Here is a 19850-nt window from a genome sequence, read left to right on the forward strand (position 1 = left end):
GTACAAAGGAGGCGGTGTCAAAGACCCTAGACTTACAACCCCCCAAAACAAAACATGACATATATTGGAGGAGGTGGTAAAGAGGGCGGGAGGGGGAGCCTACAGGTATAATTAACCCTACCAAAAAGAAGGAGGGGGAAGGGGATTTCATTGGCGTACAAAACCATAGTCGGGGAAGAGTGAGTTCTATGGGTGCATAAAATTATAATGGGAGGGAAGGGAACTCTATAAAAAAATAAGCCCAACAGGTGTAAAGGTACAGATATAGTTTTAAGCTTGTCAGTGTAACCCCCAATAAACCCTTTGCACAGTGCCTGCAAATTGGACTCTGGACTGCTGCTTTCTGGTGAACTATGTCTGGGGACTGAGAGGGGAACCCTAACATCTTGGTGCCATCACTTGGATAGACTTTACTGGATAGATAAGTAGCAGCCAGGTAACTCCCCTTCAACGACAGTAAACGCAACTGCATGTTGTGGGTATGCGGGATTCATGGAAGGAGTTGCAGGTTCATGCAAGCCGGGGTAACAGATTTTTTAAATAAATGGATACGGAAGAATCAGGCCCCATACCAGGTACAGGGGTCGACCTGGAATGAGATTGAGAAGGAGGTGGGGGAGGTATTAGGGACCTCGAGGGAAAGGAATTTCAGGAAAAAAGGATGGTGTAACAAGAATTGTGTGCTAAAATAGCATACTGAGTAAAATGGGAAGCTGAGCTCCTCCAGTATATTAAGTCTCTACCAGCAAGGCATAATGTGGGCAGGTATTTTGTAAGCTTTTCAGCATGACTCTAATACACCTTAATGCTAACCACTAGCAGCACTACTATTTTCATCCTGATGGTCTGTTGATCAGACTCAGGCCTAGTCTACACTGACAGGCAAATTTGGCAGCAGCCGACTGGAGTTACACAAGCTACACAGAGTAGCTTGCGTAACTTAGGTCAACTTCCTAGATTCCCTTCTGTGCACCGTCCCCCTACACTGCGCTGATGGGAAATGCGTATCCGTTGACACAGCGCTACGCTTTTTGGGGAGGTGGTTTTCTTAAATCGACTTCCGGATCGATTGAGCAGGTCTTCACTTCTGCTCAGTTGATCTGTATAAATCTATCTGACAGTAAAATTGCTGCCCTCAGTGAAGACATACCCTCAGTCACATATTTTATTATGTTTGAGTTTTGATATGTATAATAAATAACTGAATGACAAAAAAGCCCGACATTAACACAGAATGAAGGTTGCTTAGTGGTATGTTGTCTCCTTGCAGAATGTTGAGTTGAGCAAAACTCAAACGTCTGAAAACTAGGAAATGCACAATTAAATTGTCCGTGCAAACTTAGGTCTTCCTTCTTTCAACAATGGCCAGATACACCCATTACTGTATCTACCAGAGGGCAGAGTTAACCCTCTGAATTGGCGATCTTTACAGTGCATTTCCTGGTTTTCAGAAGTTTGAGTTTTGCTCAACTCAGTGTTCTGCAAGGGGACGACATACAACGCAAGCAAACTTAACTCTAAGTTAATATAGTTTTTGCCATTGAATTTCCTAATTTTTTTAATAGGCAACTATAGTAGAGAGAGAGAGCCTGGAGCATTGAGGCCTGAGGCCTGAACCAGATGCTGTGAACTAAAGTCAGGCCATGTATTAAAGCAGATGCCTGTGGTCTTTCGTTATGAGTTAGCAGGCTGTGCTCTCTGCTAGCGCTGATAACACTGGAACTCCAAGGACAGAAGTACTGAGCAGCTGGAGCAGCTAAGCCGCCTTGACAGCGTCCCCCAACAACACCATTCTTCCATCCTTCTGCAGAAACAATCTGTTCCTGTTAGGAGTTGAGTCATTTAGGCAGTTGTACATATCATGTCCTGCATTTTGCACACTGAGTTGAATCAGCCTATAGTCAGCAATCCCCATGTCATGGTGTAGTCCTTGCTCTCTCTCAGACTTCTGCAGCCTTGTGAGCCAGGAATTGCCCAGAATTTACACTTTGTTAAGCCTCTGTCAGCACATAGATTTTTTTTTTTACCCTCAGTGGTCAAGATACCCATGCTGTCAGTTCCAAACCTTCACACTGTATGTCTTTGGAAACACTATACTAATCTGCCACAAGGTCAGGAAGTAGCCACTTCCTACCCACCCCCAGGAGCTAGTAAAATACAGATTTTTCTCAAACAACCAGTGCAACGCTTGTCTACTACCTGACCTCATTGTCCAACCCCTCCACAGCCACAGCCCCTCCCCCATCATCCCAACCCCACATACAAAATCCTCTGTCTCCAGCTCCACCCCATCTGATATAACAACAATTTTGGTTAGACCAGCTGCTCAGTGTTCTGCAGTGTTCACAGTAAACATCCCCATAAAATAAAAACATGTTCTATTGTAATAGAATTTGTGGTAAGCAACGTGAGTTATTGTACAGGTGTGCAAAGGTTTGAACTAGAAAGGTCAGTGCTGGGGAGTTCACCAGGAGAAGAGGGTTGGCACACTTCCTCAAACTGCCTTTATCCCACCTAAGACCCAGGCCTCCATCATCTGAGCCCCAACATCTCTACCCTCCCCTACCACTCGTTCCTATTTATCTCCCTCCCCATAATCCCCTTCAAACCCACATCTCCCTATTCCCTCATTTCTCCCCCACTAATACTCGTCCTCTCCCAGGAAGTATTCACATCTAATTTTTCTGAAGACTTTGATTACATTCCCCTCAAAATAAAATTGCCACTCATGACACAAATTGTAGCAACCTCCTAGCACTCAGTCCCAAAACTCCTTTTTTTTTAGGTGGGGACTTCGGTTCTGATTCACTTCTCCTTAGTTATGTTAATTGTACGGTGAGTTCACAGCCATCAATCTCAAAGAGGTCTGTGATTCATCCAATCATTTCAGTTTAAGGCAGCAGAAGGAAACCAGGTTTCTTTTGGGGGAGGGTGTGCTGTAATTTGGGAACCTCTTGGTCAAATGATCCCACATTTGATTAATTAATGTCCCCATGAGACACACCAAATGTCAAGGCAATCTGAGTAACTGTTTGGATTTAGAGCACTTTCAAAAATTGAGCTTTAAAGCATAAAAAAAGGTGGGAATGGAAACCCTCTAGCTGCTTCTCTGTCTTGACTCATGAGCACCATAAAAACTTCACATTTTCTTAAGTACCGTTCTCAATTTGGGTCCTCAAAAGATTTAGTGGATGCCATGCACAGCCTGGGATAAAACTTGATAGTGAGACCATTGTGACCTGTATCACATTAACAGTGAGAGCTCTAGCTCTGCCTCAAAACTATTTTTCAAAAGTTATTTCTTTCAGGGCTTATATTTCTGCAACCCCTAGCTCAAATGATCCCAAATTTGGGTCACTAACCCTGCCTTTCACCCTCCTGAGGCACACCAAATTTCAAAGGAATCTGACTAATCACATCAATTATAGAGGACTGAAAGACTGACCTTTAAACAGAATTTCTGCTGCAACCTTTACTATAGTGGTGTTGCCATGCCACTATAATGTTTAGAAGACCATGTTGGGACCACCATATTTGTTTTAATTAGTGCCCTGAGGTCATTTGAACCCAAGCCTCTCTAGATATTAACTGCTATGTTATTAATCCACTCTGCCTCCCAATGTATGAGGTAACTGATTGCTGTTCAACACTATGCACAAAAGACAGTAGCAGCAGCAGCAGTTTTGGAGATATGTCATACATTTGTAATGATCCCAGTTAGGCCCTGTTTACATTAAAGATATAACCTTGCTATAACCAGCTTCCCTGGCATAGTTTATTTCTAGTGTAGCTATTACCTAAAAAATCAAACCATGCAGTGGTGGGGCTTTTTTAAAAATATGTCTGATAGTTTAAAATACATTGTTTAACATTTGTTTTTATAAAAAATGTGTTCTATGTGAAAAGAGATGCAAAATCTATTTTAGTTAGTCCACCCAATGGCTTGACTAATGCACAAAAAGCAGCTAAAACCCGGGTTTAAGAGTGTTTTTCAGATACTAACTCCTCAGGAATCTGCAAGTTATGCAAGCCATGAAGATGATTTGCTAAAAAAACAGGTGTTCACTTTACAGTCGCCTCTTACCAGTCTATTTCCGATGGCATCCTAAGAGGAGGCTAGTCCACTCCACTGTCCTTCTGGTAAGAGAATAAACGCAGTAATTATGGCTGGCCGCTAGAGGGTTCACGGGTTAAAGAACTGAAAATGATGGCTCAGGAACCAAGAAGTTTTAGGATTCTCCCTGGATCTACCTTGAGGGCTCATGGTGGCCAGGTTAGTGTTGCAAGGGATTAGGTTTGGGCCTTGGGGAAAAAGGGTCCGCAAAACAAAAATAATTTAATCTGATTATGATTTAAGAACAATTAAACAAAGAATAATTTTTAAAACCACTTTATTTAGACAAACACACCTATAGATAGGATTTACCAGCTACGTTTTTGGTTGGAAAGCCAATGTGCACTTTAAAGCATCATGACACTGAAGAGATACGCTCTTGAACAACATGTAATAATTTGTGCAAACTGCATGAGACAGATTTTTGTGAACCAATTACATCCTGGCAGTTCAGGGATGGATAAGCCCCCAGCTAAACTTCTTTTTCATTCTGATGCTTGTAATGATGAAGATGAAATGTGATTTTCCTCTCTAACAAATCCTTTAAAACAAAAATTGGATGCATCTTATGGAAAAGAGTGCTCTGCATACTGGAAGCTCTCCACTTAATTATTTTCTACCACAAACACCCCGTTATAAAAAAATAACAATGCACTAATTTTCTCTGATTTATATTTTCTACTTCATTTGGCACTAATGATGTGTTATTAAAAGAATTGCAGAAAAAAGCTCTTTTGATCTAAGGTTTGATCCAAAGCCCTCGAAGTTAGGAGAAATAAAGGCAGAGGGATACCAGATAAATCAGCAATAATTGGATACTTCCTCATGGGTCAGTCAGGTTTCCTACACCCTGCCTGACAATTACAGAACTAACGTTTCAAGTAGCAGTAAGCAGTATTACTTTCGTTATCCCTACTAGCAAACTATCTTCATTAATTTGCCTGCGAAGACACCTAGTTTTCAATTTTTTAACCCAATCCGGCACCCTTGAAGTCGATGGGAGTTTTAACATTAATTTTAAAGGGTACAGCAATTGACCCTTTAGAAGGTTATATTATACACCTGAAACAGGTAACTGTTATCTCCCTAGAGATAAAAGTAGGAATATCTTTAGTTCTCCTCAGCATCATCAGTACATAATTTGTGTCAGGGCTGAGCCCCAGCACTTCTGGGCTTGGCAATTCACAGCCCCACACCTTTGGGCTTGATGCATCAATTATGAATGTAAAAAAATTGCTTGAGCCCAGGTATCTAATTAGTTCAGCCCAGGCAGCTCTTTCATTATAATGTAAGCACTGAGCATCATTCATATTAAGAACAGTAACTAGTGTCAGAGTTTCTGAGCTTTCAGGTTATGAGGTGTGCCCTGCCAAGCCAAATTACAAAGAGAAATGTTTTAAAAGGAAACTTTAGGAGAGAAACTTGGGAGAATTAGTGTCAGGTGAGTGTATGGGGTTATCTTTTCCATCTCCTATGCCTATGCTTGATTACATCTCAGATATGCTAATAAAATCCAATGGTTATTTCCCTCCCTCCCCCCCAAGAAAATTGTATGCATCTTAAACATGCTTTGGTGAAGACTAGAACAAAATCAGTTTCTTACACTTTAAATTACCATGCAACCCTCAGAAATGTACACTGGAACTTTGGGGCATAAGGAGGTAAAAATGTCAAATTATATATGTAAATATAAATATTTGGACTACTTCATGTCTGCACCTGAATGTTCCATCTGTTTGGTTTGCCACAGTAGTTTCTGTGTATATCAGGACTTTTATTTTTACTTATCCAAAGTTATAGAGCAGCACAAGTGTGAAGTATAATCTAAGAAATATATCATTACACGCCACAAGATACATTTGAAACTCAAATATGACTTTACAGAAGCGCGGCTGCTCTGTACACAGATATCCATCAATTTAAAGGGATTAATGGTAGGAGCCCGATCCTCAATCCCACTGGAGGCCATGGCAAAACTCCCATTCGTCTCCATGGGACCAAGATCGGGCCTAAAATACGCGGGGGGGAAGATGCTTTAAAATACCAAACACGTGGGAAGATGGCAAACCTGAGTAGTGCAATGCACATTTTATTCAACTTCTCCAGTTTCCAAACTCCACTTTGCATACGATCAAACAGGTCTTGGGTTCTGTCTTCACGCTACGGATCTGTCTGGCCGAGCGATCAGTCCTATAAATAGCAAATACTGTATAGCTGCTTTATGCACTGGCCACCGCCACACGCCCTGTTTGCTCTGCAGGTCGCTGCGTCCGGGGCGGCATGGCCACTTGCCCAGCCAGTTCCCTCTGCCGGCCGCGGGAGAGGGGAGACGGGGTCAGAGGCGGATGAGGGGCGGGACGGCAGGGACGCTCCCTGTGCTGCGAAATGCCCTCGCCAGGACTGGGTCTGTTTCCCTAGCGCCTTGTGTTGCTCCTTCCTCGGTGCCCCCCCTATGGACAGCAGGGCGGGGAGCGGGCCGGCTCAGGGACATGCCTTGGACTGAGATCTGCCTTTGGGCGGAGGCCGGGCGGGCAGTGAGGGAGGATGGACAAACAAACGGCGAGACACAGACACGTGCTTAGCCCAGCAGGGCCGCGGGCCGGGCCGGGCCGGGCGGGCAGGCGGCGCCCGAAAGGAAGGAATCGGGGCGGGCCGGGCTCTTAGAGGTGCGGGGTGTAGAAGGGGGTCAGGTAGGCGGGGCGGAGGAAAGGGGCCGCGGCCAGGGGAAAGGGAGCAGCCGCCGGGAAGAGGACGCTGGCGGAGGGGTAGGACGGGAAAGTCTGGAAAGGCGGGGCGCTAGGGCCCGGCGGGCTGGGACTGCGGCCGCCGGCTCCGCAGGGCGGCCCGGTGGCGTTGCCGGCGCCCGGCTGCTCCGTCCCGTCCGCCCCGGGGTTCTGCTTCTTCCACTTGGTCCGTCTGTTCTGGAACCAGATTTTGACCTGGGTCTCGGTCAGGCTGAGCGACAGGGCCAGGTTGAGGCGCTCGCACACCGACAGGTAGCGGGTGGCCCGGAACTTGTTCTCCAGGGCCACCAGCTGCTCGTACGTAAAGGCCGTCCTGGCCCGCCGGGGCTTGGCGCAGCTCGGCTCGGCACGGCGCCGTTTGGAGGCAGGCGGAGAGCCGGGATCGTCTCTCTCCTCCGGATCGGGCGAGCCGGGGCACTGGCGCAAGCGCCGCGGAAGGGCTGCCGCCGCCGCCGCAGCGGCTGAGGGCTTGTCGCTGCCTTCCAGGGCCGGCTCCTCCCCCTCGCACGCCGCTGAGCCCTCCGGGGTGGATGCCGCGGCCGCCTCGCTCTCTCCCTTGGAGTTTGCATCTAAGGGAAACAAGGGGGCTGATCAGAGTGACAGAATGAGACCTTCCCCTGCCACAAAGGCGGGCGTCCCTGCGCCTGCCGCTGATCCGACCTGACCAGCCCCGAGCGCGCCAGCGCCGCGCCGCGCTCCCCTCCCGCCAGCTGCTCTCCACATGCATCTGTGTCACCGGGGAGTGGGACAGGCGGCGGGGGCACTGCAGGCTGATGTCAGCTCCCCCGTGTGTTCATTGCACTCGGCTTGGAAAAGACCCCCGCTCTGCCCGCCGACTGAGTGATTTCCGGGGTCTCGTCTCCCCGAGCCGGCTTTAAAACCGGAGAAAGCTTGGGATTGTTCCCTGCCCCCAAAACCTTTTTTTTTTTTTTTTTTTTTTTTTTTAATCAGATTTTTTTTAAATTGCCCTTTAAGAAAAATCTGACGGTCCCGCATGTTGACACCCTGTATGTACGTGCTCCAAGCCGAGCGCATCTCATTTGTGTGCGGCGGTATGGGTTTCTTACCAATTAAAAGAAGTTATTAAAGTCCCTTGTAAAGAGAAATACATCCCCCCTCCCCCTTTTCCATCTTCTCTTCCCCCCACCCGCCCGCGCTAATAGAGTTTCAGATTTGTGAGGGCCGGGTCGATAGATGTCATCTATTAAAGGTAAGTTTTAATCGAACAATATTAGGATCAGGCCGGGGGAAAGAGGTTTGAAGTTGGTACCTGCAAGCTGTGGGAAGGAGATATGCAGGAGTCAGTAATAGGATATCGATCAATGAGGAGCTAACGGCATCCTCTTGTGGGGACGATTTGAACAATTATCCAGCCTGGCTGTCCCCGTGCCAATCAGGGCCAGCCAACAAGCTGGAGCCAAAAACAATTGCATCAAACTTTTGGTTTCCCATCAGACCTGGGGGCGCTGCAGTCTAAGCGGTGACCCGAGCAGGGTCATAGCTCAAAGAAATCTGCACCTAGTGACCGCCCTCCCAAAGCCGTTTTCTACGGGCATCGTCTTAAGAGTGACATCATGTCTCCACGCCAGGAACCGCTAACCGCTGCCCTGCCTCTGGGAAACGTTCTGGGAAAGGGGTTAATAAAGATTTCGGTGTGCATCGCTGACCCAGGCTGCAGAGCCAGGTTCCACTCACGCCCATCAGCAATTAGTGGTGTTCTGTGGGAGTCCGGGGTCTACTCCCGTTCGAATCCGCTTTAGCATCCAAACGAGCCAGTCAACCAGCTTATTTTATCATCAGGTTTTAAACCCAATACAGACTCGTTCTGTTGTTACATGACGTCTGTCTGCACGGCAGCTAACCAAATGGCAGTCAAACTAAAACATGATCCTCGTTGCTTTTAATCCAGTTTGTTTTAGGATGCGCACACAATTTATGTAACGGACCCCTTTCACCTGAGAGACAAGACCCTGTTTCTTATTAATGTGTTTGAAAATAACCATGCAGATCAGGTAAAATTAAATGCATTCCTACCATATGCTTCTAGTTTATTCCTGCTGCTCCTTTGATTGGCCGTATCCTTTTCTACTTCAACTCTGCCAAAACTTTTCTCTTGCTCCCCTGAATGCGAGATGCTTCCCTTGCTCGGTGCAGCCGGATTGCTTTTCCTGGTAAATTTCTGGGGATCCAGGATGTCTAAGATGGAGAAGGAGATTTTATGATGGAGGGGGGCCGCCTTGGCCCCACTGTCCTGACATTCCAGCATTCCCCCCTCAAAGACCCCGAAAGAGTTGTGGTGCCCCAGCGTTTATTGCAAAAGCACAGACAACTAGCCCACTCCAGTGCCCGCAGCCAGAAGAAAGGTGATGCCGATGGTGCCTTCGCGGGGTCGCTTTCAATCCTGCTCGGTGCAGGTTCGATCCCCAGGGATGCCGTCCGTAGGAGGAAGAAGAGTCCTGAAGTGCACGCTTGGCTTTGTAGCTCTCTTTCTAGAGTGAAGCGGCTCCTCTGCTTTGGTCTACGAAAAGGAGGCAGGCTTGGAAAGTGAAAGGGTTAGACGTGGTGGTAGCGGAGGGGGCTGCGCGGCCACCGGCACTTTCTCCGCTTTTCGATCCGCCTGGCTGTCCCAGCCACGTGGAGAGAGCAGCGCAGGTTGTCGTCAGAGGAGCTTTTGAAAGCTGCGCTAGTGTCATTAAGGCAAAAGCCGCCGGTTGGGTCTCACACACGCAGCTTTTGTGTGTGCATGGTGTGAGCGAGACGTGTCTGCCAGAGTAATGTGTCATGGGGAGAAGGGGGGAATTAACCCCTGCAGAGGGTGGCTTACAGTCCCAGAAGAGCACAGATGTTTGATTGGGGGGGGGGTCTACAAATGAATTACAGAGTGTAGTTTTAACCCATTACTTTGGAGATCGTAGTACCAAGAAGCATACCGTGTGCTCTTCCCTTAGAGGCCACCGGCTAATAAATAACAACAGCTTATAACAAAGTGTATACAAAGAGTATCGCTGCCACACCTTCTCAGGTGCAGAAAACCCCCTTGCTTTGACTTAAGAAATGCCTACTCCAGATCGGACCTGATTCGCAGTATGATTTGGGAAGGGGCATAGACATTGCAATGCTTTCAACACCTCGAAGACCCTCGGATGGACCATTTCAGACCCACCACCTTAGCAGGGAAAAATCGCCCCAACCCTACACCCTGATTTGCCGCAGAAAAGGTTCTAATAGTGGTTGTGCTTCTACAGGAGAGGGAGTTGCATTTCACGCTGATTTAAAAACCTACAGAATACGTTGATTCCACAGCGGATTTTAGTTGACAATGCTGCTGTGGAGATGTCAACCAGACATGAAAAGATAACGCAGTATCCTCAAAGAGTGCAAGGAATTCAAAGGACTTCTAAGCAATCAGTTCATTGAATAAGTCTCTTTGCAGTTTGGGAACATATCACACCCCTTATAGGCTGAACAGGTTGCAGCCTGGGACATGTCCTGGCATCTTTTAAAGGCAAATTAGAAGGTTTTTCAAGGACCATCCACCCGGAAATAGCACCGAGAGGCTAATGAGCTCCCTTCCCCACCCCTCCTGCAACCTTCTGACTGCCAACTCCCCTCTATTTTGTTATGGAGCAATAGGTTAGCAATTAATATTGTCTTAGCAGGTATGAAGTAGGAAGAGGAGGAGAAACCACCTCATTATAGCTCCAGGCCTCCTTTCCCCAGCTGGTGTTATAAATGAGCTTTTAAAGCAGCAAATTCCTTTTAGCATTTCACATTCAAAACTCTACTTCTCCGCCCCTTGCCTGCTGCAGTATTCATCCAGGTTCTAAAACACCAACCAACTTCCCCACTGAAACCCTCTATAATGCAAACCATCTGCTAGCTGGGATTTTACCTTCAGCATTCAGCAAAGGAGGGACAACCTGATTTACAGCCTCAAGCTAAAGTAAAATAAGTCAAATATGAAAACAGACTAAAGTAACAGTGATCCAAGTAGCACCTTTTAAAATTCAATAATTTTAATAATTAAAATACCATCCACAAAAGCATATGGCTTACATTGTTATTTATTATTTAAATGTATATTATCTTTATACAGCATGGTCAAATTTTCTTCACCAACTGTGTTTGTATGACTTCTATTCTAGCATTATTCTATTATTACCTAGCAGGGAGTATAATCCACCATTAGATTCTAAAGGCTTGATCCTGCATTCCTTGCGTATCCAAAGTTACCAGTAAAGTCAATGGCAGTTTGCAAAGTATGTATGTTTGGGCCTTATGTTTTAAAATCGTCCGGAAATAATATTGAGCACTTCTATGGCACTTTGTCATCCAAATGTGGTTCAAAGATTAAGAATGAGATCTTGCACTCACTGAATTACTTGAGCGTTGTGGCATCGACATCAGTGGCAAAACTATGGGCCTGATCCAAAACCCACTGAAGTAAAAGGGAGTTTTGACATTAGCCCGAGTGGGTTTTGGATCAGCTCCTATATCACTGCACTGCATGAAGGGCAGGATTGGGTTCTAGTTAATTAATCCTCACAATACCCCATGGAGTAAATATTCCCATTTTATAGATGAAGAAACCGAGGCACAGGTGAGGTGAGTGAATCAGCCAAGCCCACATACCAAGCCAGTGGCAGAAATAAATATTTATGCTAATGTACAAGATGTACAAGAGGCTATAATCATGCTCTCTCTCTCTCTTTCTCTGATGGCTGGATACCACCACAGGACAGGCGTAATTCTCAATGGAAGTGACTTGTATTCTACGGGAGAATACACTCTTTTGTTTATATATAGAACAGGTATAAGGCAGACAAAAGCAGGGCATGCTTCTCTACACTACTTAGCCAACAGTGCCACCACCCTGATTGGCCAGGACCATGACTAGGGATGAGGGGGAGTCCCCATGACCAATTCAAGCAATCACATAGCTGTATATTTTTAAATTTCATACCAACTAAACTGTGTGTAATGTATCTATAGGGTGGATTTTCTTTTCACACTCTGGCATTTGCATTTGACCTCACATACCAGGATGAACAGTAGAAAAAGGAATATTGTTTGGTGGTGAAGGATATGGGGATGGAAATATTAATGTTGTCTGTATTTGGAAATCATCTTGTTAACATGTATTTGCACTGTGGTATGACTGATTCCGCCACTCTTACTCATATCGAGTTGTATCTTACATTGCTAGTTGTCCCATTGAAATGAATTATTTTTAGGGTGTTCAGAGTTTCTGTATGGATAAAATTGTTGTTAAGTCTAATGAAATAAAATACTATTAAGATAATGGAATTAAAGGTGGCAGAATCTGATCCTTATTTTCCATTTTGATATCACAGAACCTATGGTAATTAAATAGGAAGACATGCAGGAATAAAATTACAGAATTATTTTGATTAATTATTATCATAATTTATATTAGGGTAGCACTCATATGCCCTAATTAGGGTGGTCTATTATGCTGAGCACTGCACAAACATAAAAAAAAGAAATCAATCTTTGACCTGAAGGGCTTCCAACCTAAAGGTACAAACAGACAAAGGGTAGGGACAAATGAACCTAGTAAACAAAGTAGCTTTGTTAGCTACATGCATTGTTTTTTGTTTTTTGTTTATTGGGGTACAGGTAGGGAGGAAGGGCGTAGGAAAAAGAAAGAAGAGGAAGAGTAATAGTCACAGCTTATGAACATCATTTTTACAAATGTGATCAACTCAGGAAAATGGATAATAGACCCTTAAATATTTTTATCAATATGTCTGAAATTAGATTCTCTTTAAAACTCAACACACTAGTCCTAATAACTGTGATGTAATGAATTACTTAGAAACAATTATGGTGCCGTTGCAGATGCTGTGATATGGAAATTCTTCTCTGGTCCACTTATGCTTTAACTTAAAGCATGTGCATAGATCTTTGCAGGATTGGGACCTTATTTTGGAAGTGAAAATCCAAACCATCTGATACATGTAAGATTACAAAATGTGGCCTTGTGGATTTATTTTAATATTGTGGCTGTACAATTGTAAAAGGTGAGTTGTGGTGATAGAATTCTTTAACATATAAATTTATGAGCCAGCAGACACCTTCACATATTGTCAGTTTAACACTCACATGCACACACACACACATATTAGTCTTAACTGTTTGCTTGAAGTTGGTTTGTTTCTCAGCTCAGGCATTAAAATTCAGTCTGAGTGCTGTCTTTAAATTGCTTTGATGCTAGGTGGGTTTCAACCCTGACCTGTCCTGATGGCAAGTGATGGCTGTAACAAGCTCTGGATCAATATTCATAGCGGGTGTCCTGGACTGATAACACTATCCAAGACAATGTTCACTATCAGTGTGGACAGCTGAGATATTGCACCATTAGTGATGTTGTTTTAAATAACCTGATTCATTTCTGGGTCTATTTAATGAATTTCACTGTTTAGATATTATCTGTAAGGAGAAGCCAGAGGCTATTCCAGAAGCAGTGATGCAAATCAGTGGTGCCAACGCTACTCTGCTTTTTTTCAAAACAAAGTGGACTATCATTCCAACACAGTTTCTTATATACTATGTGAATTCTGGCAGGCTATTGCCAGTATTAACAATAAAAACTATTTGCATTGTATCAAGGGGGGAAACAATATTATCAGTAAGGCTGGAACACACCTGATAAAATCTTATCCATGATTATAAAATAGTGAAGATTAGTCCAATTCTTTATGTGAGAGGCTAATGCTTTTTCAGTTGTGTATATAAGGTAATAGCTATGTACTGTATGTAAAGGCACAAACTTTGCAGGGTATAACTTAGTCTGTATTTTGGCTGGGTCAAAAATGTCTTGCCAGGCCTTCTGTTCCTCTTTTGATCAATACAGCCTCAATTCAAATAAATATGCTCTCCATGGGCCCATCTTATACTTACACCAAATCTCTACTACACTGCAAAAATTTGCACGGGAATATGCCTATGCTGCAAACGCTGAGCTTAAAAAAAGTCAGTATAACAAATGGGATCTGAGCCAACAACCCATATTTACACCAAGTAGTTCTACTGAATTCAATGCACAGTGCCTCTGAAAATCAGGCCCTATGTGTCTAAGTCAAGCAAAAACTGAGGAAGCCAAAATTAGAGAGCACTTTTGAAAACTGAGGCCATAATATGAAGGTGACCATGGTTTCTAAATGAAAACCAAGATACTTTTGTGGCAACATTTTCAGGGTCATGGAATACTCCCATAAAAGACAAACAAAAGGCACTTTTAAAAAATAACTATGTGCCATTGTTACTACTGGCAGCTTCTGACTCAACAGCAATGTGTATATTTCTTAGAAAGGAGAATTTTTTCCAGTAACTTAGTCAGCCTCAATGAGTTTATCATAAAACACTGAAGAAGTGTTGTTAACATTCACTCTGAGCAAAAGAGCAGATTTCATAGTATCTACACACTTTATAATTTTCTCTTTATTCAAGCATTGTGTATCATGCTGAACACTAATTCACACTGTTTGTTACTACTAAACATTGTTGCAAATTCTGTTCATTATAGAAGTATATCATAAGCAAACTTTTGGAGTTATATAAAAACAACCATATTGATTGATGAAATGCAAAACTGAGACGTTTCATGCGTCCCCAAAAAAGTTCTTGAGACATCATATAAAAAACCAGGACTGTCCTAGTAAAATTTTTATTTGTGATTAGCTGCCTCAATTGTTAAAAACAAACAAACAAAACAACAAAAACAAAAACCAGCAGACCTTTTAAACCAGCTCTGACCAAGGGAACAGAATTTCAAATGGATTAAAATGATGAAAAATGTTAAAAAGTTAATTTAACCTGTTTTCTTTTTTTCCTGAATCTCACCTGCTGAAATTTCATATGTATGTGGTGTATATCTTCAATGGACGATATGTACAGCTAGATGAACCATTGTAAAAAATTAATTAAAAAAAAAAAACGAACACAAAAAACGTGAACTAGTTTAAATGTTCATTTTTAAAAGCTAGATAAATACCTTCTTATCACATCTCGTAAAGCAGTTAGAACTTCAATATTTTAACTGGATGATGGTGGCGCATATCCAACCCAAGTTGGTATCGCTTACAATTTATTACTATTCTATTCTGGTTCTTATTCCACCCTCATCCCTGTAGTATTGGAACTCCTTCCAGTAGTGCATTAAGCAACATGACTAACATCTGTCATATGATTTATTCTTTCTCTTATTCATTTAATGGGCGCTCTCATACACAATCTCATACCAGAAGCCAAGGACTGAATAAGTATGGAGACTGTGACTCAGCTGCTTTCTTTTCCCCAGAGGTGGTCCCTTCAGAAGACAATTAAGGAACAGAGGTTAGGGCAATGTGGAGAAGCTTCCACTGTGGCCTGTGTTGTGGGGAGTAGAGGATGTTAGTTTCCAAGGCTGTCAATCTGGCACTTTCCATGAAAATAATAAAAACAAGATGATATTATAAATAATTTTGAATTGTTTCTGTTCTTGCCCAGCTTTTTTTTTTTTTTCCTTCTTCTTTTTTGGCAGCCTTTAAATTACAGGCAGAAAACATAGCAATGCCTGTAGGTAAGGCTGCACAAGCCTTTCCACTCTGATGAGTCATTTTCAGGTGCCTGTAACTTGCTCAGGCTGATGTTCTGAATGTTTTATCTCAGTCCAGGAGTGATTCTTTCAAATGGAACATTTGAATAAAAACAGCTTCTTTTGAGCTCCATGGCAGTTTTACTATTAACTTAATTGGGCTGGGGATCAAGTCCTGTGTCTGTGAATGATCTGAAGTGTGACCATCAAAGCTATTCACTTGCTACGTGTTTGCAAACACCTTGGCTGAAGGCTTTAGGTACTGCTGTAATATGACTTGTAAAGGGCTGGATGAAGAGAGCTTGATGATGATGTCAGACCTCAGCAATGACAGTAATTACTTATGAAAGAGGCACATGAAGCAGGCTGTGACCTGGAGCCATTTGAATAAGATTCCTTCAATCCAGCCACCACGAGACTCTGTTTCTCCTCCGCTCACTGTCATCACACTGGAGCACCGAGTCCAGGAGGCTGCCTGCCTGCCTGCCCGTCGGTCCTTCCCCCGAACTCAAACGAACACCGAAGAAAAACTACATTTCCCAGACGCCCTTGCGGAAGGAAGAGCGACTCGGGCCTCGGCTGGCGGCTTTAGTTGACCTGATGCGCCAGGTGCAAGTGCAACTTGCCGCAGCGGGCAGGGCGGTGCGCGCGATGGCTGCCTGGGCAGAGCAGCTTGCGGGCGTCAAGGGAGTGGTGCTGGATATCAGCGGGGTTTTGTATGACAGCGGAGGAGAAGGAGGCGGGGTTCCCATCCCTGGGTCCATAGAAGCGGTGGAAAAGTAAGTAAGTGCCGGCGGGCGGGCGGAGCTAGGGAGTTGCACAGCCCCGAGGCCGTGCCTGCTTCTCGGTAGGCGCCGGGGTCAGCCTGGGGCCAAGGCGCCCGGCCAGGCACCCGCCTCTCTCTCCTGCCAGCCGCTCCCGGGGGAAGGGTCCCCACTAGAGCGGGGCTGGAAGCTGCGATCCCGGCGCTTTGCGTGCAGGGGAAGGGAAGCGGAGCCTCAGGCTGCCGTCCTGGGAGAGAGCCCGCGGGGCACGCCTGCCGCCACACGCCAGGCCACGTTGCCTGCCACCTATCCGGGGTGCCGCGCACCGGTGCCCCTCCCCGCCCTGTATCCTGGGTGCCGCGCACGGGTGCCCCTCCCCTCCCTGTATCCTGGGTGGCACACACCGTTCCATCTCCCCCCGCCCTGTCTCCTGGGTACCCCACCCCACCCCACCCCAATTTCGCCTCCCCCTGCTATGGGTCTTGGGTGCCACACACCATTTCACATTTCGTCAGCCCCCCGCCAGGTATTCTGAGTGCTATAAGCCATTCAGCATTTCACCTCCTTCCCCCTGAGCCATCTGTCCTGGGTGCCACACCGTTCCATACACTCCCCACCGTATCCTTGGTGCCGCACACTATTCCACATTGCCTGACATGTATTCTGGGCACCGCACACCATTCCACATTCCCACCACCACCTATCCTGGGTGCCACACAGAATTTAACTTCTCCTCTCCTGGGCTATGTATCCAAACACCCTTCTACATTCCGCTTCCCCCTCATGTCATGTGTCCTGGGTGCCACACACCATTCCACATTTCACCTACCCCACTACCATGTATCCTGGGTGCCACACACCATTTTACATTGTTTCCCACCACTTTGTATGCTGGGTGCTATATACAATTCCTACATACTTTCCCTTCCATTTGCTATGCATCTTTAGTGCTACACAGTGCTCCTGTAGCTCTCCCCCTCCTGCCATTCACCCTTGCATTGCCTCTTCTCCTCCAAACCATGCATCTAGGGTGCCATATAGCCATGCATTCTGTCCTTCCCCACTACAGATAATCAATTCAGATTGTGTGTTCACTCTGAATTTTTCCAAAGGGCCATCAGCTGCAGTTGGGCTGGTGCCTCAAAAATCAGGATTTCAGCTACTTGAGGATTGTGTATTTTTCTGATACAGAGCCATAATTTATAATCCATTCACTGCCTTGTGCAGGCCTTTAAAGAGTGAATTAGCACACACCTGCAATATCTTTGGAAAACCTTTGTATATCTTTTGAAATCTGTGCTGGATCTTCTAATTGTCTGTACTTAATTTCAAAATCTCGAGCTCTCATTAATGAGAAAACCCTTTCTTCTCGTCAATTCTCACAGTGAGTGCACTGAACCACATTTTCCCAACAATCACAGAGAATATCTGGGAAAATCTTGTCTCCGCATAATTAACCTTCAGGCTGTAAGACGACCTTTAAATATTGGTCATTAGGAGGAAGCTTTCCCTGGAGGCAAGTTATTCCTTAACTGTTTTCTGTAGGGTGTCTTGCATCTTCCTCTGAGGCAGAGAAGGTCCTGGCCACAGTTGGATTTGATGGATTATTGGTCTGATCCAGTATGACAATTCCTGTGTTCCTATAATGTCCATTTGTATAATATTCTTCAATCCAAAACGCTTCACAAGTTTGCATGCATGTATACATACATAGGTATCTACTGAAACACAGAGGGAAGGTACCATGCTTGTATAACAGTCAGGAGAAAAGAAAACCTTGGCGAAGTTCACTAGGCCAAACCCCATCCCTTACAAAAGATGCCCAAAGCACGTTCATGACATTGAAGGACAGTAGTAGATAGGATCATAGTTTTTAAAGATCTTAGCTGAAAGTCATTCTTGTGCCCCCCAGCTTCAACATAATAAATTGAATGGTGCTAAATATATCTCTGGTGTAATTACTGAGTGAATCCTGCCACATTTGAGACCTGTCATTTCAGGGATCCTGATTTTCCAGAGGTGATCCTTAGACTTCCAAGCCTTCCCACCCAGTAAGATTGGTCTTTGGCCTCTGCTGAGTTTTATCCTGTCTGATATACGAATCTTTCTAAGGCTCTAATCCAAAGCTCTTTCAAGTGAAAGGGAGTCCTTCCATTGACTTCACTGGGCTCTGGATTGGGCTTTTTTTGCAGCTGCGTAAGCCCTGACTTTGTGGCCAGATGGCTTATCTGCTGAGGGGCAGTCCTCCTCCTGACTGCTGTGTGATCTACATACTGACAGCATGGATATGTTTTTAAAGCAAAACTTTAGCATTCTTTTCCTAAAAGGAGCAATTCAGCTTTTCAGGAGGTGACACCTGTACTTCACCTGTGCTACAGGCACCTGTAGCAAGTAAGGCATTGTGCCTTGATTTTCAGAGGCACTGAGCATCGGCAGTTTACAAGAACTTCGCCATGTAGTACTTCTGAAAATCAGGCCATTGCTTGAAATTTGGTTTGTAACTCCACCTGCTACTTGCATGTTAGATAATCACTGCACTGTGGCTAGAGTGATGGCATGGGAGTCAGGAGACTTGAGTTTTATTCCCTTTGGCCACTGACATGCTTGGTGACTGTGGGCAAGTCAGTTCAGCCCTCTGTGCCCCAGCTTCCTCATCAGTAAAATGGGGATAATTCTGCTTACCTTCTTTGTAAAGTGCTTTGAGATCTATGGATGTAAAGTGGTGTCAAAGAGCTAGATATTATTTAAAATTACTGTTCTGACATCAGGATGTATAGTGTCCAGCAACAGACCATTTTGGTTGATTACGCTACATGTTCCATGGTATTTAAAGGATTAAATGTTTTATTTGGTTCAAGTTAGTGGAATTATATCCAGAAATAAAGTAGGATCAGGGTAACAAAAACAAAAAACTTTCCAGACTTCAAGTTTATAGTCTTACAAGTTGAATAAGATAGGAAAACAAACATAAAACTTTTGGTTTACCTTGACATTTAAAAAAATATTTATTTAACCATGAGAGAGTCTGTTGAGTTTGGAGCTTTGCTTTCTTAGGGCTCCTGGCAAAAAAAAAAAAAAAAAAAAACAAAAAAAAAATTAACCCAACCCCCCAGAAATACAGGCAGTTTAGATTCAGTTTCGATTGATATTTACTTTAGTCACTATGTATATTAAATGTAAAACTGGAGGACAATATAGATGTCTAGTATGTCCAATCACTAATCCATTGAAAAAAATTGCCCACATTGGTAGGGTACTATTCCAAGCTGATGAACATAGTAGTCAAATTAGTTTATATTGTGCTGAAACTTCCCCTCCCAAAAATTCAACCTAAGGCAGAAACCGAGCATGGGAAATTTCAGCCCAAATGGTTAATAAGCATTGTTATAATGGTTCCAGAGGGGTAGCCATGTTAGTCTGTATACAGCAAAGACAACGAGAGTTCTGTGGCACTTTAAAGACTAACAAATTTAATATTTGTAGACATAAGCTTTCGAGAGACTTAGCTCTCTTCTTCAGATGCAGTAATACAGAAAATAGGTAACACAGACAGACCCAACAAAGAAAACAACAGAACCCCACTGGCCATCACCTACAGTCCCTAGCTAAAATCTCTCCAACACATCATT

The 19850-nt window shown here is 44.4% G+C and overlaps 2 protein-coding genes across 5 annotated transcripts in view; one reads left to right on the top strand and one right to left on the bottom strand.

The window, feature by feature from the left end:
* Positions 1–5815: 5815 nt before the first annotated feature.
* NKX1-2 (NK1 homeobox 2) lies at positions 5816–9148 on the bottom strand. The gene is made up of 2 exons (XM_067533449.1): positions 8893–9148; positions 5816–7427 (listed from the first exon to the last, which is right to left on the bottom strand). The coding sequence occupies exons 1-2, from the start codon at positions 9122–9124 to the stop codon at positions 6775–6777; spliced, it is 885 nt and encodes a 294-aa protein (XP_067389550.1). The 5' UTR covers positions 9125–9148; the 3' UTR covers positions 5816–6774.
* Positions 9149–15991: 6843 nt separating this feature from the next.
* LHPP (phospholysine phosphohistidine inorganic pyrophosphate phosphatase) overlaps positions 15992–19850 on the top strand; it is a 160920-nt gene continuing 157061 nt past the window's right edge. Inside the window, exon 1 of one of the 4 annotated variants that reach the window (XM_067533444.1) lies at positions 15992–16236. In XM_067533444.1, coding sequence (XP_067389545.1) covers positions 16058–16236 — 179 coding nt within the window. In that variant the 5' untranslated portion in view covers positions 15992–16057. The remainder of the gene's footprint in view (positions 16237–19850) is intronic. The other 3 variants (XM_067533445.1, XM_067533448.1, XM_067533447.1) reach the window with 3 other exon arrangements.

This window comes from Emydura macquarii, unplaced genomic scaffold (genome assembly GCF_026122565.2).
Source record: "Emydura macquarii macquarii isolate MOO-44397 ecotype Brisbane River unplaced genomic scaffold, CSIRO-AGI_Emac_v2 contig_3343, whole genome shotgun sequence".
NCBI classification, from domain to species: Eukaryota; Metazoa; Chordata; order Testudines; family Chelidae; genus Emydura; species Emydura macquarii.